At 58.4% G+C, this 27,070-nt stretch overlaps 1 protein-coding gene across 1 annotated transcript in view; it reads right to left on the bottom strand.

Annotated features, from left to right (window-relative positions):
* Positions 1–27,070, bottom strand: part of LOC104309246 (acid-sensing ion channel 2) — a gene marked incomplete at its 5' end in the record, with an annotated part of 111,388 nt that overhangs the window by 6,538 nt on the left and 77,780 nt on the right. Inside the window, 5 exons of the mRNA XM_054176616.1 lie at positions 722–813; positions 2,182–2,335; positions 4,267–4,323; positions 5,409–5,559; positions 10,534–10,661. Of these exons, the coding sequence (XP_054032591.1) occupies positions 722–813; positions 2,182–2,335; positions 4,267–4,323; positions 5,409–5,559; positions 10,534–10,661 (582 nt within the window). The remainder of the gene's footprint in view (positions 1–721; positions 814–2,181; positions 2,336–4,266; positions 4,324–5,408; positions 5,560–10,533; positions 10,662–27,070) is intronic.

The raw sequence follows: 27,070 nt of genomic DNA, 5'->3' as shown, positions 1-27,070 counted from the left end.
TGTCCTCTTGTTCTGGGGCTGCTTGCCTGGCAGAAGAGCCCAACCCCCACCTGGCTACAGCCTCCCTGCAGGGAGTTGCAGAGAGCAAGAAGGTCTCCCCTGAGCCTCCTCTTCTGCAGGCTAAGCAACCCCAGCTCCCTCAGCCTCTCCTCCCGGGGCTGTGCTCCAGACCCCTCCCCAGCTTTCTTGCCCTTCTCTGGACACCTTCCAGCAGCTCAACCTCTTTCCTGACCTGAGGAGCCCAGAACTGGACACAGGACTCCAGGTGTGGCCTCAGCAGTGCTGAGAACAGGGCACAAGGACTTCCCTGCTCCTGCTGGCCACACTCTTCCTGCTGCAGGCCAGGATGCCCTTGGCCTTCTTGGCTGCCTGGGCACACTGCTGCCTCCTGTTCAGCTGCTGTCCCCCAGTCCCCCCAAGTCCCTTTCTGCCTGGCTGCTCTCAGCCACTCTGCCCCCAGCCTGTAGCCCTGCCTGGGGATGTGAACCCTTCACAGGTCACACCTGGATGAGCTGTGGTCCCAGGGCCACTCCTGGGACAGCTTGGTGTTGGAAGGCCAACAGGAAAGCATCCTGGCCAGGAAGGGGACTGGACCTTGCTGGGGCTTTGAAGGCAGTGCCCCTAAGCTGTGCATGCACAGCACCTGCCTGGCCCACAGGCACAGCCAGAGTCCAGCCCAGGCTCCCCCAGGCTCCAAGCTGCAGCTCTGAGCTCTCCTTACCAAGTAAGGCTGCCACTTCATAGGCTTTCTTCTGCTCAATTGTCTCATAGTTGAGTGCTTCAAAAAATATGTCCAGCACAAGAATATTCTCTCTGTAGAAAGAGGACAGCAGCATCAGGCACCAGCAGCCTTGGGTGCTTTGGGACAAGACAAGACCCCATGGGGCTTTGGGGTTTATCCCCCTCTCTCTCCTCACTGTTCTCTTCCTGGGCTCCTCAGCACCCCAGAGCCACTTGGGACCTCCTGGAGCCCTTCAGGCACCATTAGGATTCTGGCAGCCTTAGCAGGAGCTGGGAAATGCTTCCCCAGGACCTCTCTGGATCTCACTTTGATGCTAAGAGTCCAAGAGATGCTTCACAAGGAGTAGCTCTCAGTGCCTCCACGAGGCCTCCCTGTGCCCAGGGCTGGCAGAGGACCAAGGCTGCAGCTGCTTGAGGTCCACAGCCCAGCCTCAGGCAGAGAGCATCCACATCTCAGACAGGGCCAGCAAGATTTGCCCTTCCCCATCAGGACAAGAGGAGGTGGCTGTGGAGCATGCTCATGGAGACAAGGCCAGGGAAGGAACAAACAGCTGTCTGGGAACATCTCTACCGAGGAGAAAGCAACTTTCACCTCACCTCTTCAAGGATTCCACCGTCACCCACCCACCCTGGAGGACATTCCCCTCCTTGGTGACCTGGGGCAAGGCTTGGGATCAGCAGAGGCTGCTCTGACCAGCCAGAGGGGCCACAAAGCAAGGGAGCAGCCTCCCTGGGGGACATTCCCCTCCTTGGTGACCTGGGGCAGTGTTTGGGATCAGCAGGGGCTGCTTTGAATATCCAGAGGGGCCACAAAGCAAGGGAGCTGCCTCCCTGGGGGACATTCCCACCCACCCTGGAGGACATTCCCCTCCTTGGTGACCTGGGGCAAGGTTTGGGATCAGCAGCGGCTGCTTTGAATATCCAGAGGGGCCACAAAGCAAGGGAGCTGCCTCCCTGGAGGACATTCCCCTCCTTGGTGACCTGGGGCAGGGTTTGGGATCAGCAGGGGCTACTTTGACCAGCCAGAGGGGCCACAAAGGAAGGGAGCTGCCTCCCTGGAGGACATTCCCACCCTCCCTGGGGGACATTCCCACCCACCCTGGAGGACATTCCCCTCCTTTGCGACCTGGGGCAAGGCTTGGGATCAGCAGGGGCTGCTCTGACCAGGCAGAGGGGCCACAAAGCCAGGGAGCTGCCTCCCTGGAGGACATTCCCCTCCTTGGTGACCTGGGGCAGGGTTTGGGATCAGCAGGGGCTGCTTTGAATATCCAGAGGGGCCACAAAGCAAGGGAGCTGCCTGCCTGGGGGACATTCCCATGCACCCTGGAGGACATTCCCCTCCTTGGTGACCTGGGGCAGGGTTTGGGATCAGCAGGGGCTGCTCTGACCAGCCAGAGGGGCCACAAAGCCAGGGAGCAGCCTCCCTGCAGCAGCACTCACGAGATGTACTTTTCTGACTTGTTGAATTTCTTCTCCAGGTACTTGGCCGAGGTCTTGCTGGGGATCTTGACCATGGAGAGCTCTTTGTTGTACCTGGTCAGGTTGCAGGGTGTCCTGCAGATGCAGTAATTGCTGTCCTTCTCAGCAAGCAAACCTGCAGGAGGCCACAGAGTTAGAGCCCAGGGAGTCAGGGCCACACAGCAGCTGTGGGAGCCAAGGTCCATGGCGCCCAGAGAGGGGCCAAGGAGGCACATCTTGGGAAAGCTGCAGCAAACTCAGTCCTGGCTGCTTGTCCTCCACTTCCCTGCAAGGTCAGAATCATCCTCTTGGGGAGAGCCCTTGTGCTGCTCATGCCACCCAGAGAGGAGCCAAGGAAAGCTGCAGGAAACCCACCCCTGGCCAGTTCTCTCCCACTTCCCTGCAAGGTCCTAATCATCCTCTTGGGGAGAGCCCTTGTGCTGGGTCATGCCACCCAGACTGAGTTGGTCTGGCTGAAAGTGAATGCTGGGGGGGGGCAACTTCAACCCACCATAGGAGTCACAACACCTGAGGAAAGCTGCAGGAAACCCACTTCTGGCTGATTCCCCTCCACTTCCCTCCAAGGTCAGAATCATCCTCTTGGTGAGAGCCCTTGTGCTGCTCACACCACCCAGAGAGTGGCCAAGGAAAGCTGCAGGAAACCCACTCCTGGCCAGTTCTCTCCCTCTTCCCTGCAAGGTCAGAATCATCCTCTTGGAGAGAGGCTTTTTGCTGCTCATGCCACCCAGAGAGGGGCCAAGGAAAGCTGCAGCAAACTCAGTCCTGGCTATTTCTCCTCCGCTTCCCTGCAAGGTCAGAATCATCCTCTTGGAAAGAGGCCTTGTGCTGCTCATGCCACTCACTATTGTTAGCCACTGCTCTAGATTGGATGGACAGCATTAGCAGCCAAGGGAACTGTTGGTCAGGGGTGGGGTTGTGGTGGCTTTAGGCTCTGACTTGAAAATTGAACTGCAGATTTCAAGCAGAAAAGTAGAGAAAACTACCAATAAATCACCTTTGGGTGTAAGAAGGAAACCAAAAGATTGTTCTACAGCAATTCATGGGAGAGATGCCTGGGATAAGAGAAGCTGGGTCATAACAATCCTTCACATTTCACTTCCATCCCCATTCCTTTTCTCTTCTCTCCTGATCCTGGCTGCTATTGCTTTGCTTGGGAGACAACCTGCTGCTTCTGGCTGGCCTTGGGATAAGCTTAACTCACTGCTTGCTCTCCTCTCCTCTCTCTCTCTTGGGTTTGGGGTGGCAGTGGAACAGCTCTCCTTGGTCTTCTGACCAGGGTGGGGTTGATGCTGTTTGCCAATTGTAAATCCCTGTGTAATATTGTGACTCCTGTCCATGTTGTATACATTCATTGCATCCCATGGCAGAGTGTGGTTCCTGCTTGCAAACACAGCTTCATTTGCTTCTGACTGAGTTGGTCTGGCTGAAAGTGAATGCTGGGGAGGGGGCAACTTCAACCCACCACTGGAGTCACAACACCTGAGGAAAGCTGCAGGAAACCCATTCCTGGCTGATTCCCCTCCACTTCCCTCCAAGGTCAGAATCATCCTCTTGGAGAGAGGCCTTGTGCTTCTCATGCCACCCAGAGAGGGGCCAAGGAAAGCTGCAGGGAACCCACCCCATGCCAGTTCTCTCCCACTCCCCTGCAAGCTCATAGTCATCATCACCTTGGAGAGGAAGGCTCCTGTGCAGGAGGCCTCACCAGCAAGTGCTTGAGGAACATGTGGTGATAGCCTCCCCTAAGAGCAGACACAGAATGGGTGCCTGCATCTCCAACCCACACCCAGAGGGGTTCCCCTCCTGCAGCCCTGCTGGGGTGCTCACTACCCTGAGGGTTTCTGTGCTGCTGAGCCCCAAGCCCCAGGTAGGACCAGAGGAAGCTTTTACCCCAGGGTGCACCCAGCAGGCCTGGTCTCATCAAGACCCAGTGCCAGGATGGAGCTGCTCTGGAGGACCCCAGTCCTGACAGCCAGCAGGACAGAGGGTGCTGGGAGTCCCTCCAGCCTGGGACAGCCATGGAGCCCAGCTTCACCTCTTGGTACTCACCAAGAGCAGGCTCTGCACACTCCTTGTACTGCTCCGGGGTGCAGAAGGGAGCATCCCCTGCGTGGAAAGGACACAGCCATCAGTGAGCCTCAGCCACCACCCCTGCAGGGGCAAGCTGGGACCTGCTGGGCTCTCCACAGCAGCCACAAGGACCTCCCATTAGCAAAGTGAGCCCAGCCTGGGGATGGGCAGCAGAGGCACTGCAGTGCCTGCCCCACCTCTGCCTGCCCTGGGGGCCTCTCCTTGCAAACTGAGGAGGGGGCTGCTGGAAACAGCACCCAGAGGCTTAACTGGGTCTGAATAAGGGAATCAGGGAACTGTTTCCAGTGGAGAAGACCTCTAAGATCACCAAGTCCAACCACTGACCTAACACCTCCATGGCCATTAAACCATGTCCCCAGGTGCCACATCCACATGCAGAGGGACCCTGTGCAAGGCCATGTGGGGGTAGGATGAGGGAGAATGGATTGAAGCTGGGAGAGGAGAGATTGAGAGTGGAGATGAGGAAGAAATTCTTTGCAGTGAGGGTGGGGAGACTCTGGCACAGGCTGCCCAGGGAGGCTGTGGATGTCCCCTCCCTGGTGGTGTTGAAGGCCAGGATGGATGAGCCTTGAGCAAGCTGGGCTGAGGGGAGGTGTCCCTGGGGGAGGGGAGAGGGAGAGGGAGAGGGAGAGGGAGAGGGAGACTCGAGGAGGGGAGACTTGAGGAGGGGAGAGGAGGGGAGGGGAGAGGAGGGGAGGGGAGAGGAGAGAATGGAATGGAATTAACCAGGTTGGAAAGGCCCTTGGGGATCACCAAGCCTAACTGATCCCCCAGCACCATCTAATCAACTCAATCATGGCCCCTAGAGCCTCATGCAGTCTTCTTTCAAACACCTTCCAGGGGTGGTGACTCCACCACCTCCCCAGCAGCCCAATCACTCCTTCTGGGAAGAGTTTCTTCCCACCATCCAGCCCAAACCTCCCCCTGGCACAGCTTGAGACCCAGGTCCCTCTGCCAAGTCCTGTCCCTATTCCTGGGCCCTCTGCCAGGGCTGTTCAGCATCCTTCATCCCTCAGGGGAAGGCTTTCCCTCACCGCCGCCGCTTCTCCAGCGGCTTAACCCTTGCCGGGCCGGGCCGGGGGTGCCCCCGGGGCACTGACCTGGCATGTGCACCATCCTGCAGTTGCAGTTCTCCACGATGTACCGAGTCTCACAGTCGATCCTGCAGGCTGTGATGCTGTAAACGGGAAAGAAGTCTAAGCCCAGGTCCGACGAGCGGCACTCGCCCCAGGGCGGAGGCAGGTAGGTGAGCTGCAAGACAGGGAGGGCACAGGGGGACCGCGGGTCAGCAGTGGCCACAGCAGCGCTGCTCTCAGCTGCCCTGCACCGCCCCTGCTCTGCTCTGCATCGCCTCTGCTCTGCCCTGCACCGCCCCTGCTCTGCTCTGCATCGCCTCTGCTCTGCCCTGCACCGCCCCTGCTCTGCCCTGCATCAGCTCCACACTGCCCTGCATCAGCTCCACACTGCCCTGCATCAGCTCCACACTGCTCTGCATCAGCTCTGCTCTGCCCTGCATCAGCTCCACACTGCCCTGCATCAGCTCCACACTGCCCTGCATCGCCTCTGCTCTGCTCTGCATCGCCTCTGCTCTGCCCTGCATCAGCTCCACACTGCTCTGCATCAGCTCTGCTCTGCCCTGCATCAGCTCCACACTGCCCTGCATCAGCTCCACACTGCCCTGCATCAGCTCCACACTGCCCTGCATCAGCTCTGCTCTGCCCTGCATCGCCTCTGCTCTGCCCTGCATCAGCTCTGCTCTGCCCTGCATCAGCTCCACACTGCCCTGCATCAGCTCCACACTGCCCTGCATCAGCTCCACACTGCCCTGCATCAGCTCCACACTGCCCTGCATCAGCTCTGCTCTGCCCTGCATCAGCTCTGCTCTGCCCTGCATCACATCTGCTCTGCCCTGCATCAGCTCCACACTGCCCTGCATCACCTCTGCTCTGCTCTGCCCTGCATCAGCTCCACACTGCCCTGCATCAGCTCTGCTCTGCCCTGCATCAGCTCCACACTGCTCTGCATCAGCTCTGCTCTGCCCTGCATCAGCTCTGCTCTGCCCTGCATCAGCTCTGCTCTGCCCTGCATCAGCTCCACACTGCCCTGCATCAGCTCTGCTCTGCCCTGCATCAGCTCCACACTGCTCTGCATCAGCTCTGCTCTGCCCTGCATCAGCTCTGCTCTGCCCTGCATCAGCTCTGCTCTGCCCTGCATCACCTCTGCTCTGCCCTGCATCAGCTCCACACTGCCCTGCATCAGCTCTGCTCTGCCCTGCATCACCTCTGCTCTGCCCTGCATCAGCTCCACACTGCCCTGCATCAGCTCTGCTCTGCCCTGCATCACCTCTGCTCTGCTCTGCCCTGTATCAGCTCTGCTCTGCCCTGCATCACCTCTGCTCTGCCCTGCATCACCCCTGCTCTGCTCTGCCCTGTATCAGCTCTGCTCTGCCCTGTATCAGCTCTGCTCTGCCCTGCATCAGCTCCGCTCTGCCCTGCATCAGCTCTGCTCTGCCCTGCATCAGCTCTGCTCTGCTCTGCACTGCCTCTGCTCTGCCCTGCACCTCCTCTGCCCTGCACTGCACCTCCTCTGGCCTCACCCATGGGTGCCTGGGCTGCTCACTGAGGGCCACACTGCTCTGGCATCACCCATGGGTGCCTGGGCTGCTCACTGAGGGACACACTGCTCTGGCATCACCCATGGGTGCCTGGGCTGCTCACTGAGGGACACACAGCTCTGGCCTCACCCATGGGTGCCTGGGCTGCTCACTGAGGGACACACTGCTCTGGCCTCACCCATGGGTGCCTGGGCTGCTCACTGAGGGACACACTGCTCTGGCCTCACCCATGGGTGCCTGGGCTGCTCACTGAAGGACACACTGCTCTGGCATCACCCATGGGTGCCTGGGCTGCTCACTGAGGGACACACTGCTCTGGCCTCACCCATGGGTGCCTGGGCTGCTCACTGAGGGACACACAGCTCTGGCATCACCCATGGGTGCCTGGGCTGCTCACTGAGGGACACACAGCTCTGGCATCACCCATGGGTGCCTGGGCTGCTCACTGAGGGACACACAGCTCTGGCCTCACCCATGGGTGCCTGGGCTGCTCACTGAGGGACACACAGCTCTGGCCTCACCCATGGGTGCCTGGGCTGCTCACTGAGGGCCACACTGCTCTGGCATCCCCCAGAGCTGCCTCAGTCCCTCCTGCTGCTCAAGCTGCTTTGAGAAGCAGCAGCAGTGAGGGCTGCAGAGCTGCTGGGAGCAACAGGCACCCATCTGAGGAGCAGCAAGTGCCCACAGCAGGTGTGAAGAGGCAGCAGGTGCCACAGGGATCCCATCTGCAGGGAGCAGCTGAGGCACTGAGGAGACAGCAAAGCCAAGCAGCACACTTCCCAGGGCTCTGAGCCTCCTTCCTCAGCCAGGCTCTGAACAGGATGCTTTGGAACCTCAGCAGCAGAGCAGCACCTTGGCTTGGAAAGCTCAGAAGCATCTCTGTGTCCATAGCCAAGTGCTGTCTGAGGGGGATCCTTCCTCAGCTGCTTTGCACTTGCAGGCTAACAGAGCAGCAGATGCCACCCTTTAGTCATCAGTGGTGGAGGATGGAGCCCATCTGGTGCACCTTGCCTGAGAGAGGAGGATAAATCATCCTGGGCTCAGCTGGGCTCAGCTCTCCACCCAGCACACTGATCTTTCAAGCCCTTTGCATTCTGTTCTGGTTGGAGGTGAGGGGGATCAGGGGCTGATGGAGTCAGCACCACAGGTTGAGCTCCACCAGCACTGGACTGCAGCCATGGTGCTGGTGGGCTGGGAGCACATCTGCAGGAGGTGCAGGAGCTGGAGGATTAATTCAGGGAAGCACAGAATGGGTTGGGTTGGAAGGGACCAGAAAGCTCATCCAGGTCCAAGCCCCCTGCCATGGGCAGGGACACCTCCCACCAGCCCAGCTGGGGCAAAGCCTTCTTGCCCAGGAGGAAAAGGAGCTCCTGGGGTGCATCAAGAAGGATGTGGCAGCAGGTCAAGGGAGGGTCTCCTCCCCCTCAACTCTGTCCTGGTAATGCCACATCTGGAGTCCTGGTGGAACTGCTGGAGAGAGTCCAGGGGAGGTTACAAAGCTGCTGAGGGGCCTGGAGCAGCTCTGGGAGGAGCAAAGGCTGAGAGCCCTGGGGCTGAGAGCCTGCAGCAGAGCAGCCCCAGAGGGCAGCTGAGCAATGCTCGGCAAGAGCTGAAGGCTGGGGGGTGAGAGGCTGGGGCCAGGCTCTGCTCACTGGTGCCCAGGGACAGGCCAAGGGGCAGAGGGCACAGACTGGCACCCAGGAGGTTCCATCTGAGCAGGAGGAGAAACTTCTTTGGTGTGAGGCTGCTGGAGGCCTGGAGCAGGCTGCCAACAGAGGCTGGGGAGTCTCTTCTGGAGAGCTTCCAACCACCCCTGGGCATTGTGCTGCTGGGCAAGCTGCTGGGGGTGCCCTGCTGGAGCAAGGGGTTGCACTGGATAATCCCAGAGGTCCCTTCCAACCTCCCCCATGCTGGGATGAATTCTGGGACTCCTTGGGAATTTGCTGCCTTCCCATACTGGTCCCAGTGTGGCCTATTTCCTGTTCTCTGGCTTCCCAAACAGGCAGGAACTGGACCTTGGCTCTCCCCATTGCTCTGAGTTATAGAAGCATAGAACCAATGAGGTTGGAAAAGAGCTCAGAGCTCATCAAGTCCAACCTGCCACCCAACACCTCCTGACAACTAAACCATGGCTCCAAGTGCCACATCCAATCCCCTCTTGAACACCTCCAGGGATGGGGACTCCACCACCTCCCTGGGCAGCACATCCCAGTGGCCAATCTCTCTTGCTGGGAAAAACTTTCTCCTCACCTCCAGCCTGAACCTCCCCTGGCACAGCTTGAGACTGTGTCCTCTTGTTCTGCTGCTGCTTGTCTGGCAGAAGAGCCCAACCCCCAGCTGGCTCCAACCTCCCTGCAGGGAGTTGCAGAGAGCAAGAAGGTCTCCCCTGAGCCTCCTCTTCTGCAGGCTAAGCAACCCCAGCTCCCTCAGCCTCTCCTCCCAGGGCTGTGCCCCAGACCCCTCCCCAGCTTTCTTGCCCTTCTCTGGACACCTTCCAGCAGCTCAACCTCTTTCCTGACCTGAGGAGCCCAGAACTGGACACAAGACTCCAGGTGTGGCCTCAGCAGTGCTGAGCACAGGGCACAAGGACTTCCCTGCTGCTGCTGGCCACACTCTGCCTGCTGCAGGCCAGGATGCCCTTGGCCTTCTTGGCCCCCTGGGCACACTGCTGGCTCCTGTTCAGCCTACCATCAACCAGTCCCCCCAGGTCCCTCGCTGCCTGGCTGCTCTCAGCCGCTCTGCCCCCAGCCTGTAGCACTGCCTGGGGTTGCTGTGGCCAAAGTGCAGCACCCAGCACTGGCACTTGTTGACTGCCATCCTGTTGGCCTCTGCCCATCTGCCCAGCCCGGCAAGGTCCCTCTGCAGAGCTCTCCTACCCTCTAACACATCAACTCCTGCCCCCAGCTTGCTGTCAGCTGCCAAGTTGCTGCTGCTGGACTCAATGCCCTCCTCCAGATCACCAATGAAGATATTAAAGAGGCTGGGGCCCAGCACTGATCCCTGGGGGACATCTCCAGTGCCTGGCAGCAGCAGCAGCAGCCCTGCATGGGCAGTGCTCAGAGGCTCCTGATGTGCCTGGTGAGCCCAGGAGAGGCAGCACTGCTGGAGCCACTGCTCAGACAAGTGCTCATGGCAGGTGCTGAGCCAAGAGCCCTCCTCCCAGTGACTGCCTGCCCTCTCCTGCCTGAAGGGCCTGGGCTGGGGGAGCAGAGAGGATGAGTGGTCGAAGGAGGAGAGGCTGGAGGAGACCAAAGGTGGCCTCCCTTGCTGGTGCTCAGTCCAAATTGAGGAGCCTGAGACCCAAGCTGTCCTGCCCAGGGAGGTGGTGGAGTCCCCATCCCTGGAGGAGTTCAAGAGTGGCCCTTGGAGCTATGCTTTAGTTAGTCAGGAGGTGCTGGGTGCCAGGTTGGACTGGATGATCTCTGAGGTCTTTTCCAACCTTAGTGCTTCTCTGGTTCCAAGAGCTGCCCTCCTCCCAACCCATCTGCAGCAAGGCATGGAAAGAGCTGGAGTGATGAGGATGCTCCTCAAGGGGCAGTGGTACCTAGAGGAGACCTCTCACATGGACCCACTGGAGGGATCTTGGTTTGGACATGAAAGTTAGAACTTACCCTTTGCTCTTGGGTGGCCACAAAGGTCTGGAATCCAGGGGCCACCCCAAACCCCAGCTCCTGCACAAAGGGTGGCTCAGACTGGCTGTGGATCTGCACTTTGACTCCAGCCTCAAATGTTGTCTCCTCTGCAAGAAGAAGGGAGGAGGTTAGTAGGCTGTGGTGGGTGGGCTGGGGTGCAGTTGCAGTGGGCAGTGGTGGGTGGGCTGGTGTCCACTTGCAGGGGCTATGTGGGTGGGCTGGTGTCCACTTGCAGGGACTATTCTATTCTATTCTATTCTATTCTATTCTATTCTATTCTATTCCACTCTATTCCATTCTACCCTACCCTACCCTACCCTATCCTACCCTACCCTATCCTATCCTATCCTATCCTACCCTATCCCCAGGCATAGGCTCTCAACCAGCTCCCTGGGCAACCAGTTCCATGTTTAGCTCTGCAATGCCTCCTCTCTAACCAGAACAACTGAACCCCTTCTTCCCCCAGGGACCTTTCTACTCCCCCTACGGGGCATGGCTGCAGCCCACCTCTGCTGCTGCCCACCTCTGCTGCTGCCCCATCTCTGCCCCAGCCTGAGGCCACTTGGGAGGCAATGTAGGTAATGAAGTGAGCAAACTGCTGTTCAGTGCCAAGGAGCTGCTGCTGTGGGGGGCTGCTGGAGCTACCGATGTGGGGGGCTGCTGGAGCTGTTGTTGTGGGGGGCTGCTGGAGCTGATGCTGTGGGGGGAGGGCAGCTGGAGCTGCCTCTGCGGGGGGCAGCTGGAGCTGATGCTGTGGGGGGCTGCTGGAGCTGTTGCTGTGGGGGGCTGCTGGAGCTGATGCTGTGGGGGGAGGGCAGCTGGAGCTGCCTCTGCGGGGGGCAGCTGGAGCTGTTGCTGTGGGGGGCAGCTGGAGCTGATGCTGTGGGGGGCAGCTGGAGCTGATGCTGCGGGGGGCAGCTGGAGCTGATACTGTGGGGGGGGGGCAGCTGGAGCTGTTGCTGTGGGGGGCAGCTGGAGCTGATGCTGTGGGGGGCAGCTGGAGCTGCTCCAGGCTGCACAAAGGCCTTTGCAGGGCACAGGCTTGGGCAGGTCGTTGCGGTGTGAGCTTCACTCCAGAGCAAGTGACTCAAGGCCAGACCTCCTCTGCCACCTAGAAGCTAAACCCAATCCCCCCCCCCCCAAAAGACTTTCTGGAGTGGATTTGCTGGGATGCAAATGGGACCTGAGTGACTGAAGAGCACTTTGGGCTCCTCTCCTCACGCAGGCATCTTCGCTGGGCGCAGCCTTTCCTCCCTTCAGCTCTGCTGCTGCCATCTCCCATTCCCACAGCCCAGAGGCAGCATATGGGACCAAGAGGGGGGGAGGGGTAGGGGGAGGGCTGCCTTGCAAAGGAAATTGTTAGCTGTGCATCATTTGGCCTTAAAATCTGTTACCCACTAATACAAATCTGTCTCTGTGGCCAGCAGTGCCACCTCCGCAGCCCGAGAGCTTCTGCTGCCAGATGAATCATTCTTTATCTTCTTACTATTCCTTGGTAGTGGTTTTGTTTTTCACTATTTCCTCTGCTTTTCACTTTTTTTCTCAGCTGTGGATGCAGTCTGGAGCACTGCTAGGAAGCCAGCCCCAGGGAGCCACAGCCACGGAGCTGTTACACCACAGGGGCTGCACGAAGGTGAGCAGCAGCAGGCAGCAGCAGGCACCAGGCTGTGGGGTCATGGAATCACACAGCTGGCAGGGTTGGAAGGGACCTCAAGGCTCAGCCAGTTCCAACCCCCTGCCATGGGCAGGGACACCTCACACCACAGCAGGTTGCTCAGAGCCACCTCCAGCCTGGCTGCAAACACCTCCAGGCAGGAGGCTTCCACCACCTCCCTGGGCAGCTGGTGCCAGGCTCTCACCACCCTCCTGGGCAACAACTTCTTCCTCACAGCCAATCTCAATCTCCCCACTTCTAGTTTTGCTTCATCCCCCCCAGTCCTATCCCTCCCTGACATCCTCAAAAGTCCCTCCCCAGCTTTCTTGGAGCCCCCTGCAGATCCTGGAAGGCTACAATGAGGTCTCCTGGGAGCCTTCTCTTCTTCAGACTGCACAACCCCAGCTCTCTCACTCTGTCCTCACAGGAGAGGTGCTCCAGCCCTCTGCTCATCCTCTAATCAACACCCCTGGAGCCCAGGCACATCCTTCTGCCTGTGCACCGGCTCTGAGGCACCCCACACGAGGTCACTGTCTCCTCCTTGTGACAAAAGAGCTTTTGGTATGTAACTGATGCCACGACACAGGGCACGGAGCATGGGGTGGCACGGGGCAGACACAGAGCTTGAGGGCATCTCCTCTGAATCCCACCTTGGTGGGATAGGGGCACAAAGAATCTGAGTGTGCTTTGGCTCTTCCCTACTCTTAAGCCTCCCAGAGTGAGATTGGCATCAACCATGCTCGCCCCTGGCCTTCACTTCTGCCCAAGACTCAATCACCTTCACCTAATTCCTTCCCCACCACAGTCCTGGGGCTACTGCAAGCGACACAAGTCTGCTACTGGGACCCCCTGTGCCAAGGATCTGCCCTCTCTTTGCCCTGCTTGGCCATAATTAGAATAGAGTGGAATGGAATGGAATGGAATAGAATGGAATGGAATGGAATAGAATAGAATAGAATCCAATTAACCAGGCTGGAAAAGATCTTTGAGATCATCAAGTCCAACCTCTCACCCAGCACCATCTGATCAACTAAACCATGGCACCAAGGGCCTCATCCAGGCTCTTCCTAAACACCTCCAGGGATGGGGACTCCACCACCTCCCTGGGCAGCACATCCCAGTGGCCAATTCCTCTTGCTGGGAAGAACTTTCTCCTCACCTCCAGCCTAACCCTCCCCTGGCACAGCTTGAGACTGTGTCCTCTTGTTCTGCTGCTGCTTGCCTGGGAGAAGAGACCAACCCCCACCTGGCTCCAACCTCCCTGCAGGCAGTTGGAGAGAGCAAGAAGGTCTCCCCTGAGCCTCCTCTTCTGCAGGCTAAGCAACCCCAGCTCCCTCAGCCTCTCCTCCCAGGGCTGTGCTCCAGACCCCCTCCCCAGCTTTCTTGCCCTTCTCTGGACACCTTCCAGCAGCTCAACCTCTTTCCTAACCTGAGGAGCCCAGAGCTGGACACAGGACTCCAGGTGTGGCCTCAGCAGTGCTGAGCACAGGGCACAAGGACTTCCCTGCTCCTGCTGGCCACACTCTTCCTGCTGCAGGCCAGGATGCCCTTGGCCTTCTTGGCCCCCTGGGCACACTGCTGGCTCCTGTTCAGGTGCTGTCCTCCAGTACCCCCAGCTCCCTCTCTGCCTGGCTGCTCTCAGCCACTCTGTCCCCAGCCTGTAGGTCTCCCCTCACTCCAGGAGATGTCAGAGGGCTGCTGCCATATCCCAGCTCTTCTACTCTCTGCTCAATCCCTGCATGTGCCCACCCATGACAGTTTCATGTGAGGGCTTCCTCTCTGCCAACAGCTCCCCAGGGCTGACCCCTCAAAGCATACCATGGTGTCCAGCCCCACATTTCTTGGGACTAAGAAACAGCTGCTAAGGGTTTTCAGGGATGGCCAACAGCAGTCAGTGCTGGTGGAGCAGGAGCTCTGAGGTGTGGTTTCTTGGTTCAGTTTGGAGCCAGGGCTTTCATGAAACCCAAAGAAAGGGAATCAATGAGGTTGGAAGAGAGCTCAAAGACCTCCTAAGGCTCGAGCCCCCTGGCAGTGCAGAACGTGCCCTCCAACCTCACCCCTGCAGCCCTGGGCTCTGCAGCCAACTCAGCACCCAGGTGCCCAAGGCCATGGGTGAAACCCCCCAGGGGCAGGTTCAATCCCTCTCCTGAGTACCAACAACTCCTCCAGTTTCAATCCAGATCCTGTTCCTCCCTCCTGATGCCCAATCCTACCAACCCCACCCCGCTCCACCGCTTTGCCTGGTGCTGGTCCTCTTCCAAGGCTTCAGAGGAGCTACCATATGCTCCCTGCAGTAATTACCTGGGAAGCTGGAGGAGAAGGCTTCTGTTTAGTCTGACTTGTTGGGCAATGGGGACTGTTTTGTAGAAACATTTTCCATCTGACATCATTCTGCCTCCTTCTGCACCTCACCCCTGGCTCTTCAGCTCTGACTGGATCCCACTGCTTCCTGGCTGAGCTGAGCCCAGCTGGGGGTAAAGCCCTGCACCCCAACACCCCCCCCCCCAGCAGCAAACAAGGTACAGCCTGCAAGTATGCACAGGACACTTCAGTAGTAAAGCACAAGCAAACCTGAACCCTCCTCAACCCCCCAGCTGCAGCTCATGGAGGGCAGAGCCCCCAGGAGAACACTTCTCTGGTCACAGAGTCCCTGCACAGTGCAGGGTGGAAAGGACCTCCAGAGATCCTCCAGTCCAAGGCCCTGCTCCAGCAGGGCTCCCCCAGCAGCTTGCCCAGCAGCACAGTGCCCAGGGGGAGCTTGGAAGCTCTCCACACCAGGAGACTCCACAACCTCTCTGGGCAGCCTGCTCCAGGCCTCCAGCACCCTCACAACAAACAACTTTCTCCTCCTGTTCAGATGGAACCTCCTGGGTGCCACTTTGTGCCCTCTGCCCCTTGTGCTGTCCCTGGGCAGCACTGAGCAGAGCCTGGCCCCAGCCTCTTGCCCCCCAGCCTTTAGCTCTTGCTGAGCATTGCTCAGCTCCCCTCTGGGGCTGCTCTTCTGCAGGCTCTCAGCCCCAGGGCTCTCAGCCTTTGCTGCTCACAGAGCTGCTCCAGGACCCTCAGCAGCCTTGGAGCCTCCCCTGGGCTCTCTCCAGCAGTTCTCTGTCTCCCTGGAACTGGGGAGCCCAGAACTGGACACAGGACTCCAAATGTGTCCTCACTTAGGGCAGAGGAGAAGGGCTGAACCTTCCTTGCCCTGCTGGCCACACTCTTAATCACAGTCTCACAGTCTCACAGTCTCACAGTATAACTAAGGCTGGAAGAGACCCCAAGGATCATCAAGTCCAAGCTGTCTCAACAGACCTCATGACCAGACCACGGCACCAAGTGCCACATCCAATCTCCCTTTGATTAATGCACCCCAGGAGCCCCTTGGGCCATGAGGGCAGCTTGCTGGCTCATGGGCAATGTGTTACCTGCCACCACTCCCCAGTCCTTCCCCACAGAGCTGCTTTCCAGACTGAAAAGCATCAGAGTTTGTCACTTTAACCAGAAGCCCCTGGCAGGCAGGCAGCTGCCATCAGGGATGGGGAAGGGGAAGGTGTTTCCTATGCCACTGCAGCAAGTTTGTCTTCAAAGCACCCAGCTTTTGATACTCATCATGGCTGAGAAGGAGAGGAGCCAAACAAAACAGCACTTGCCCAGCAGAGCTGCCAAAGAGGCAGGCAGGATGCTTTGTGTTTCCCCTGCGAGGAACACCTGTGAGGATGAAACCACCAACATGAAACCAGCCTGGGAGCAGTGCTGCTGCTGCTTCTCATGGAAAATTCCCCTTCCACAGAAGTGCTGCTTGCCACCAAGAGGAAAATGAGACACCCCCCCCCCCCCCACTTCCTACAGACCCCTCTGATGGGAAGTGCCCAGAGCAGGCCTCCCCAGCTGCAGCTAAAATGCTGCCTTGCTCCGTGCTGGGGCTGAGGAGCCACAGTGGGGGCTGTGAAGGCTTGCTGCAGGAAAGGGAGCCACAGGAGCACAGAAGGGGAGGGGTTGGAAGGGACCTCTAGAGAGCAGCCAGTCCAACCCCCCTGCCAGAGCAGAGTCACCCAGGAACACATCTGGGGGGATTGGAAGCTCTCCACACCAGGAGACTCCACAGCCTCTCTGGGCAGCCTGCCCCAGGCCTCCAGCACCCTCACAACAAACAACTTTCTCCTCCTGCTCAGATGGAACCTCCTGGGTTCCAGTCTGTGCCCATTGCCCCTTGTGCTGTCCCTGGGCACCACTGAGCAGAGCCTGGCCCCAGCCTCTTCCCCCCCAGCCTTTAGCTCTTGCTGAGCATTGCTCAGCTGCCCTCTGGGGCTGCTCTTCTGCAGGCTCTCAGCCCCAGGGCTCTCAGCCTTTGCTCCTCCCAGAGCTGCTCCAGGACCCTCATTATGTTCAAAACCTCCCTTGGACTCTCTCCAGTAGTTCCCTGTCTCCCTGGAACTGGGGAGCCCAGAGCTGGACACAATACTCCAGATGTGGTCTCACCAGGGCAGAACAGAGGTGGAGGAGAACCTCCCTCTACCTGCTGGCCACACTCTGCTTACTGCACTACCAGGAGTGGCTGTTAGGAAGAAATTCTTCATAGAGAGAGAGATTGGCCACTGGAAAGTGCTGCCCAGGGAGGTGGTGGAGTCCCCATCCCTGGAGGTGGTTAGGAGGAGACTTGACATGGGGCTGGGTGCCATGGTTGAGTTGATCAGATGGTGCTGGGTGAGAGGTTGGACTTGATGATCTCTGAGGTCTTTTCCATTCCATTCCATTCCATTCCATTCCATTCCCAGCCCAGGAGAAGGCTTAGTACCCAAAGTAAACCTTCAGGCCAGCTTCCAATGCACTCAGAGTGTGAACCAACACAGCCAACGCCATCTACTTTTCTCAGAGCCATGTGGAACCCTCTGTGGCTTCCTCCAAGCAGGAGAAATCTTCTGTGGAGCTGCTGGTGCCACCAGCAGAGCTGGCAAGTGATGGCTCCAGCCAGAAACAAGCCATGACTCAGGCTGGATCTTCAGTCCCTGAGACATTAGTGCCAAGCAGAGCCTCAGATGTTAATTGCCAGAGAGGAGAGGATCAGTCTGAACGTAACAAGGCCGTGGGGGAGGGGGAGCAGGGGAGCTCTGTGCCTTTGGCAGCATCTCTGGTTTTAATTGCAGCTCCTTGCAGTGTTCCCAGGGCTGAACTTTGCAGCCTGTGCCCCAGCGTGCAGCCAGCTGCAGCTTCAGGCAGATTGCTCCAGCTCTGCTCTGAGCACAAAGCCCCAACAAAGCCAGGGGAAAGCCACCTCCAGGAATAGCAAGGGCAGCAGCTAATGCTCTGCAGCCAGCTTGAAGCACAGGCTGAATTAATCCCCAATTTAATTAAGGCTCCCCTTAATCCTTCACCCAAGAGAGCAGCTCAGGCTTGGTGTGGGCACCGTGTCCTGTCTGCAGGAGCCCTGTGCTAATGGGCTGGGAAATGCCATCAGGGAGGGCTTGGAGCACCCTGCCCAGCCTTAGCTACTTCATTAGGGCCTCTTCCTTGTCTTGGCCTCAGCAGCAGGGCAAAATGATGTGCCCTCAGGGCCAAGAAGAATAGAATGGAATGGAATGGAATGGAATGGAATGGAATGGAATGGAATGGAATGGAATAGAATAGAATAGAATAGAATAGAATAGAATAGAATAGAATAGAATAGAATAGAATAGAGTGGAATGGAATGGGATGGGATGGAATAGAATAGAATAGAGTGGAATAGAATGGAATGGAATGGAATGGAATGGAATGGAATGGAATAGAATAGAATTAATAAGGTTGGAAAAGACCTCAGAGGTCACCAAGTCCAACCTCTCACCCAACACCATCTGATCAACTCAACCATGGCACCAAGTGCCTCATCCAGGCTCTTCCTAAACACCTCCAGGGATGGGGACTCCACCACCTCCCTGGGCAGCACATTCCAGTGGCCAATATCTCTTGCTGGGAAGAACTTTCTCCCCACCTCCAGCCTAAACCTCCTCTGGCACAGCTTGAGACTGTGTCCTCTTGTTCTGCTGCTCCTTGCCTGGCAGAAGAGCCCAACCCCCACCTGGCTCCAACCTCCCTGCAGGGAGTTGCAGAGAGCAAGAAGGTCTCCCCTGAGCCTCCTCTTCTGCAGGCTAGAAGTGAGCAGTGCAGCAGAGAGCTGGGAGGTTTGGGATTCCCTCAGACAGAATCATAGAACCATGAAGGTTGGAACAGGCTTCTAAGATCATCCAGTCCAACCACCAAGCCAACCCCACCATGGCCACTAAACCATGTCCCAACCCTGTGCTGTGAGAGATTAAGCAGAGAGCTGGGAGGTTTGGGCTCCCCACCACCGTCACAGAACCATCAAGGTTGGAAAAGACCTCTGAGATCATCCAACCCCACCATGGCCACCAAACCCTGGCCCCCAAGTGCCATGGCCACAGGTTTCTTGAACACCTCCAGGGATGGGGACTCCACCACCTCCCTGGGCAGCCTCTTCCAACCCCTGACCACCCCTTCAGTGAAGCAATTGCTCCTAAGAGCCAATCTGAAAGTGTGGAGGAGTGAAATGAAAGCCAAAGAATCAATCCCTCCTTGGCCCTTGCCTCAGTTTCCCCCCCTGTGGCAGGGGAGCAATGGGCTGGTGGAGTCCCAGCTGCATGCTCTGCAAAGTGCAACTCCACAGGGCTCTGCAGCACCGAGGTGCAAAGGCAGGAAGCATCTCCTGGGCACACAGCCCCCAAAGGCTGGGGGCAGCACCAGGCCCAGCAGCTGGAAGGAAGCACAGATGCTCACCCCCCTGCCAGCTGCACCCTGCCTGGAAGGAAGGCTCCCCAGGAGCAGGGGGGTTGCTGTGGCAGCACAGACATGCCCAGAAGATGCTGTGGGATGTTGAGGTTCATCTCGAAGCTTTTATGGCATCCTTGGCTCAGGATCACCATGGAAACAACAGGCACCAGAGCCAGCTCTCCTCCACCCCCCGCCTCTGCCCCCGGGCGGGTTGGCATCCCTGGCACCAGGGCTGGGCACCCTGGCTTCCCTGGCTGTGCAAAGCAGCATGGCCAAGTCCCTGTGCCCCCCAACCCAGTGACCCCCTAAATCCCTCCTGCATCCTCCCTGCTCTCCTCCCATTTAGCTCAGCAGCTCCTGGGACCAGGCTGGGTGTCCTCAGGTCACCCACTAGGGGCTGAGCCCACAGCTCAGCACCTCCTGAGCAGGCTGGGCTCACCACACCAAGCCTGGACCCTCAGTGACCCAGAGGATTTGCCTTGTGGTCCTAGGCTTGGAGAAGTCCTGGGCCTCTCAGGTTAGGAAAGAGGTTGAGCTGCTGGAAGGTGTCCAGAGAAGGGCAAGAAAGCTGGGGAGGGGTCTGGGGCACAGCCCTGGGAGGAGAGGCTGAGGGAGCTGGGGTTGCTTAGCCTGCAGAAGAGGAGGCTCAGGGGAGACCTTCTTGCTCTCTGCAACTCCCTGAAGGGAGGCTGTAGCCAGGTGGGGGTTGGTCTCTTCTGCCAGTCAAGCAGCAGCAGAACAGGAGGACACAGTCTCAAGCTGTGCCAGGGGAGGTTCAGGCTGGAGGTGAGGAGAAAGTTCTTCCCAGCAAGAGAGATTGGCCACTGGGGATGTGCTGCCCAGGGAGGTGGTGGAGTCCCCATCCCTGGAGGTGTTCAGGAAGAGCCTGGCTGAGGCACTTGGTGCCATGGTTGAGTTGATCAGATGGTGCTGGGTGAGAGGTTGACCTGGATGATCTCTGAGGTCTTTTCCAGCCTGGTTAATTCTATTCTAGTCTAATTATCAGGAAAGCCAACTGTGACTTCCCCCAGCCTGTAGCTGGGCAGGAATCTTCAAAGAAATGCCTAAGATTCAGCTTTATCTTTCTTTCCTAGATACCAATTCATAGCTGAAACCCAGAACACAACAAACCAACCCCAAGCCCTGACCCAAAACCCAACCCCAAAGCAGTCCCCATGGAAACGAAGCCACAGGAGAGCAGGACCTGCCAGCCTGCCAGGTGGCAGGGTGAAGGCACCAGGTTACTGCCACCCAAACCAGTTCCACTCCCCTGCACATGCCCTGCTTTTGTCCACTGCTTCCCTTGAAGTTGCTTGGTAACAGGAGAAGTGCAGCTGGGAGAGGATTCTCCCATCAGGTCTGTGGGGAAGGAGCTGGGAGTGCTGGGGGGCAGCAAGTGCTGCATGGGGCAGCAGTGTGCCCTGGGGGCCAAGAAGGCCAAGGGGAGCCTGGGCTGCACTCAGAGGAGTGTGGCCAGCAGAGCCAGGGAGCTTCTCCTCCCCCTCTGCTCTGCTCTGGTGAGACCACATCTGGAGTATTGCATCCAGCCCTGGGCTCCCCAGCTCAGGAGGGACAGGGATCTGCTGGAGGGAGTCCAAGGGAGGGCTGCAAGGATGCTGCAGGGACTGCAGCACTGCCTGGGGAGGAGAGGCTGAGAGCCCTGGGGCTGTTCAGGCTGGAGAGGAGAAGGCTGAGAGGGATCTGATCAATGTCTATCGATAGCTGAGGGCTGGGGGTCAGGAGGGAGGGGACAGGGCCAGGCTCTGCTCACTGTGCCCTGGGATAGGCCAAGGGGTAATGGATATAAACTCCAGCACAGGAGGTTCCAGCTCAGCATGAGGAGGAACTTCTGCACTGTGAGGGTCCCAGAGCCCTGGAGCAGGCTGCCCAGAGAGGTTGTGGAGTCTCCTTCCCTGGAGCCTTCCCAGCCCTGCCTGGATGTGTTCCTGTGGGACCTGTGCTGGGTTCCATGCTCTGGCAGGGGGCTTGGACTTTATCATCTCTTTAGGTCCCTTCCAATCCCTCCCATCCTGTGAGCTGTGAGCCTGAGACAGCTCCCATCTGAGGGGGCACTGAGCAGATGCAGTGCTGCCCACCTCAGAGCAGTTGCTTCAACTCTGTCCTGTGTGGGTTTGCTGCTGTGAGCTGGGCTTTGGCTGCTGGGCTGGGAGCACTCAGGGACTAGGCAGTTCCCCAGGGGTGGCAATGAGATGTTTGCCTCTGGCTCTGGCAGCTGCTGGGCAAAATGCTCTGTGTCCTGCTTGGATGCAGCAGGGATCAGAGAATCCTTTAGGTGGGCAAAGACCTCTAAGATCCTTAAGTGCAACCATTAAGGCAGCACTGCCAGGGCACCACTGAACCATGGTCCTCAGCACCACATCTCCATGGCTTTGAAACCCCTCCAGGGATGGGGGCTCCACCACTGCCCTGGGCAGCCTGGGCCAGAGCTTGACAACCTTGTGGAGGAGGAAATTGCTCCTCATGCCCAAACTAAACCTCAGTGCTGCTGAAAGCACCAAAACAAGCTCCAGGCAAGCCCAGCTCTGGACACTTCAATCTATTTTCAGGCTGCTCCTGTCACAGAAGGAGCCAGGCAGCTCCAGAGTGATTCATCTCATCCCAAGGAGATGTCTACAGCAGGATGAGTCACGGCCAAGGTGTTGCAACTCCCAGCTCCACCGAGCCAAGGCAGCTCCTTCATCTCCATAAGCAGCTCTGACAGGAGCAGGCAAGCACAGGGGAGCCCCAGTGGGCAACCCAGGCCTCCCCATTTCAGAGCTGAGGAAGCACTAAAGGTTTGCAGCTTCCCACTCTGCAAACCCTTCCCTGTCGCTAGGGACATCAAACCTTGCAGCTTCTGAGTGCTGCTGGCAGCCTGCAGCAGGGACTGCATCTGCTCCTGGGGCTCTGCAATGAGCAGTGCTGGGGTGAAAGAGGGAGAAAGGACTGGATCCTGGTGGAGCAGGAGGTGAGGAAGCATAGTATCAGTCAGGGTTGGAAGGGAGCACAAGGATCATCCAGTTCCAACCCCCCTGCCATGGGCAGGGACACCCCACACTGGATCAGCCTGGCCAGAGCCTCATCCAGCCTGGCCTTAAACACCTCCAGGGCTGGGGCCTCAACCACCTCCCTGGACAACCCATTCCAGGGCTTCACCACTCTCATGGGGAAGAACTTCCTCCTCACCTCCAGCCTGAATCTCCCCACCCCCAGCTTCATTCCATTCCCCCCAGTCCTATCACTACCTGAGATCCTGAGCAGTCCCTCCCCAGCCTTCTTGGAGCCCCCTTCAGATACTGGAAGGCCACAATGAGGTCACCTCAGAGCCTTCTCTTCTCCAGACTGAACAGCCCCAACTCCTTCAGTATGTCCTCATAGGAGAGGTGCTCCAGCCCTCTGCTCATCCTCCTAGCCCTGCTCTGGACACCTTCTAGCACCTCCAGATCCCTCTTATAAGCCCTGGAATGGGTTGTCCAGGGAGATGGTTGAGGCCCCAGCCCTGGAGGTATTTAAGCCCAGGCTGGATGAGGCTCTGGCCAGGCTGATCTAGTGTGGGGTGTCCCTGCCCATGGCAGGGGGGTTGGAACTGGATGATCCTGGTGGTGCCTTCCAACCCTGACTGATACTAGGATACTATGATACTATGATCTCCAGAGGTTCCTTCCAGCCCAGCGCATTCTGTGATGCTATGGTTTGCAACTCCATGGCTCAGTTCTCTGCCATGGTCAGATGGGACATGATTCACAGATTCACAGAATGGGCTGGCTTGGAAGGGACCTTCAAAACCATCCAGTTCCAATCCCCTGCCACAGGCAGGGACACCTCATGGAATCATAGAATCAGTAAGGTTGGACAAGACCTCAGGGATCATCCAGTCCAACCTCTCACCCAACACCTCCTGATCAACTCAACCATGGCACCAAGTGCCTCAGCCAGGCTCTTGCTAAACACCTCCAGGGATGGGGACTCCACCACCTCCCTGGGCAGCACATCCCAGTGGCCAGTCTCTCCTTCTATGAAGAACTTCTTCCTCACCTCCAGCCTAAACCTCCCCTGGCACAGCTTGAGACTGTCCTCTTGTTCTGCTGCTGCTTGCCTGGGAGAAGAGCCCAACCCCCACCTGGCTACAACCTCCCTTCAGGCAGTTAGAGAGAGCAAGAAGGTCTCCCCTGAGCCTCCTCTTCTGCAGGCTAAGCAACCCCAGCTCCCTCAGCCTCTCCTCCCAGGGCTGTGCTCCAGACCCTTCCCCAGCTTTCTTGCCCTTCTCTGGACACCTTCAACTCTCTCAGTGTCCTTCTTACATTGAAATACTCCCCAGCCCATCTTGCTCAGGGCCTCATCCACCCTGACCTTCACCACCCCCAGGGAGGGAACATCCACAGCCTCCCTGGGCAGCCTGTTCCAGCCTCTCCCCACCCTCACCGGCAAGAATTTCTTCCTCATCTCCAGCCTCACTCTCCCCTCCTCCAGCTCAGATCCCTTGCCCTGTCACTCCCAGCCCTGGCCAGCAGTCCCTGCACCTCCCCCCACCTGCCGCTGCTGTGCTGCTGCCTGGCTGCAGGCTCCGCACAGCGCTCAGGCTCCGCGCAGGGCTCAGGCTCCGCGCAGGGCTCAGGCTCCGCGCAGGGCTCAGGCTCCGAGCAGGGCTCAGGCTCCGCGCAGGGCTCAGGCTCCGCAGAGGGCTCAGGCTCCGCGCAGGGCTCAGGCTTCGTGCAGCGCTCAGGCTCCGCGCAGCGCTCAGGCTCCGCGCAGCGCTCAGGCTCCGCGCAGGGGTCAGGCTCCGCGCAGGGCTCAGGCTTCGTGCAGCGCTCAGGCTCCGCGCAGCGCTCAGGCTCCGTGCAGGGCTCAGGCTCCGCGCAGGGCTCAGGCTCCGCGCAGGGCTCAGGCTCCACGCAGGGCTCAGGCTCCGCGCAGGGCTCAGGCTCCGCGCAGGGCTCAGGCTCCGCACAGGGCTCAGGCTCCGCGCAGGGCTCAGGCTCCACGCAGCGCTCAGGCTCCGCGCAGGGCTCAGGCTCCGCGCAGGGCTCAGGCTCCGTGCAGGGCTCAGGCTGCGCACAGGGCTCAGGCTCCGCGCAGGGCTCAGGCTCCGTGCAGGGCTCAGGCTCCGCGCAGGGCTCAGGCTCTGTGCAGGGCTCAGGCTCCGTGCAGGGCTCAGGCTCCACGGAGGGCTCAGGCTCTGCGCAGGGCTCAGGCTCCGCGCAGGGCTCAGGCTCTGTGCACGGCTCAGGCTCCGCGCAGGGCTCGGGCTCCGCGCAGGGCTCAGGCTCCGCGCAGGGCTCAGCCTCCTGCCGTTGCTCCCCCGAGCAGCAGAAGGTGTTGCAGCAAACCCACTGAGCACCAGGGGCTATTTTTAGGGCAGCCTCTTGCCTGTGCAGCCCGAAGCTGAGAGGCCATATGGCTCAATGTATATTATTAAATAGCTTCTTACATAATCCCTGGGGCACAGGAGGAAGCAGCAGGTCTCCAGGAAGCCCAGCCCAGAGCTGGTGAAGTGGTTTGGCTGGATGGCAGGCAGCCAGCAAATGAATGTTTCAGCTCCTTGCTTCTCCCCTTATTAAGCTTAAATCCTTAAAGTAAGGGGGGGTGGGGGGGAAGGGGGAAAGAGAGTCTCCTAACCTGCTTTCCTGCTGGGTTCAGGCCAAGGACAGGGCTGGGTGGCTCCTGCCAGGTGATGCTGCTTGTAGGGTGGCTCCTTGGTGGGGAAGGACAATGCATTCCCTTCCCACCTCAGCATCCTTTGGGGAACTCTGTGTGGCAGGGAAGGGTGGCTGCAGGAGGGAAGCTTGCCCCCCAGATCATAGACTCAGAGAATTGCTTAGGTTGGGAAGGGCCTCCAAGATCAACCCAGAAGTTGCCATGGGATTCTGCTGCCAGAGCCCAGCTCCAGAATGGTCCTGGCTGCTTCTGCATCCTTCCAGAGCAAAGCAGCCAGCCAGAGTCACAGAACTGGTTGGGGTGGCCAAGCCCTCTGAGATCATCCAGCCCAGCCTGCAACCCAGCACCACCATGGCCCTCAAACCATGGCCCCAGGGGCCATGGCCACAGGTTTGGGGAACACCTCCAGGCATGGGGACTCCACCATCTCCCTGGGCAGCCTCTTTCAACCCTTGACCACTCTTGCAGCGAAGAAATTGTTCCTCATCTCCAACCTAAGCCTCCCCTGGCACAATTTCAGGCCAGTTCCTCTCCTTCTGTCACCTGAGACTCAGAAGAGCCTCTCACAGCATTTCATGGGCAGGTAGAGGCTTTATCAACCAGCACAGTTCAGCCCCACAACAACAGCTCAGGTCTAGGGACACAAGAACCCTTCCCTAGGCCTCTCATCTACAGCTGAGTACAAACAAGGTAAGAAAGACACTGAGCTGCTGGAAGGTGTCCAGAGAAGGGCAAGAAAGCTGGGAAGGGGTCTGGGGCACAGCCCTGGGAGGAGAGGCTGAGGGAGCTGGGGTTGCTTAGCCTGCAGAAAAGGAGGCTCAGGGGAGACCTTCTTGCTCTCTGCAACTCCCTGCAGGGAGGTTGTAGCCAGGTGGGGGTTGGTCTCTTCTGCCAGGCAAGCAGCAGCAGAACAAGAGGACACAGTCTCAAGCTGTGCCAGGGGAGGCTTAGGCTGGAGGTGAGGGGAAAGTTCTTCACTGAGAGAGTTGTTGGCCACTGGGATGTGCTGCCCAGGGAGGTGGTGGAGTCCCCATCCCTGGAGGTGTTTAGGAAGAGCCTGGATGAGGCACTTGGAGCCATGGTTGAGTTGATCAGATGGTGCTGGGTGAGAGGTTGGCCTGGATGATCTTTCAGGTCTTTTCCAACCTGGTTAATTCTATTCTATTCTATTCTATTCTATTCTATTCTATTCTATTCTATTCTATTCTATTCTATTCTATTCTACTCTATTCTATCCTATTCTATTCTATCCTACTCTACTCTACTCTACTCTACTCTATTCTTGTCAGTGAAGGGTTACTAGGCAGAAGAGCCCAGCCCCCACCTCACTGCTACCTCCTTGCAGGGAGCTGTAGAGAGCAATGAGGTCTTCCCTCAGCCTCCTCTTCTCCAGGCTGCAGAAGCCCAGTCTAAACAACCTCTGTCTGAACACAAAGCTGGGCTGGGTGGGGAAGCTGTGGAGGCCACTTGCAGCTAAAGACAATCCCTGCTGCTGCAAGGACAGCTACAGGCAGCAGAAAGGCTTTCACCACAGGCAGGAACCTTGGCTCCTGCCCTGCCTGCCTCAGCACTGAGAGCTGTGGTGATGCTGATTCAATTTGCATCGCCCATCAGTGTCAGGGGGTTGAGTGATGCCATTTCAAAGCACTTTGGTGAACTCAGCACCTAAGTAAACACTCATTGGAATGGGAAAGGGCTCCACTCAGGGGTGGGTTGTGATTGCAGAGTGCCAGGAGAGAGCTGCTCCATCAGAGAAGGCAAACAACTCAAGTGCCTGAGTGACACAGCCACAGCATCACAGAGTGTGAGGGGTTGGAAAGGACCTCTGGAGATCACTCAGCCCAACCCCCCCCCGCCAGAGCTGTCACCCAGGGCACAGAGTCACACAGGAACACATCCAGGTGGGGTTGGAAAGTCTCCAGAGGAGACTCCACCACCTCTCCAGCACCCTCACCCTGAAGAAATTCCTCCTCCTGTTGAGGTGGAACCTCCTTGGCTGCAGCTTGTGCCCATTGCTCCTTGTCCTAGCACAGGGCACCACCAAAAAGAGCCTGGCCCCTTCATCCTCACCCCCACCCCTCAGGTATTTATGAGTCCAACCTCCACAGATGCCTTGGAGGATGAGGTTGATGAAGTGATGGGAAAAAGGCCACCAGGGAAGCAGCCTGGAGCACCCTGGAGGGAGGCTCTGCACCCCCATGGGCACCAGAGGTGTGGACCAGCTTCAGAGGATGTGGCTGGTGCTGAAGCACCACAAAACACAGCAGACTGAGCAGGATGCTGCAGAAGCCATGGGGCCCAGACCAGGTGGGGCATTGGCTTCTCTCCTGTCCCTGGGAGCTGATGGTCTCTTGCCCAGGAGCAAAGGTGAAGAGCTCATGAGGAAAAGCAGAGCTGGCTCAGAGCCCTTTCCCTCCATGAACCCTTTGCTGGCTTTGGCCTTTCCCC

Source organism: Dryobates pubescens, chromosome 36 (assembly GCF_014839835.1).
Source record: "Dryobates pubescens isolate bDryPub1 chromosome 36, bDryPub1.pri, whole genome shotgun sequence".
Taxonomy (NCBI): Eukaryota; Metazoa; Chordata; class Aves; order Piciformes; family Picidae; genus Dryobates; species Dryobates pubescens.
Note: the sequence above shows the minus strand (reverse complement) of the source record. Positions and strands in the feature narration are given on the sequence as shown.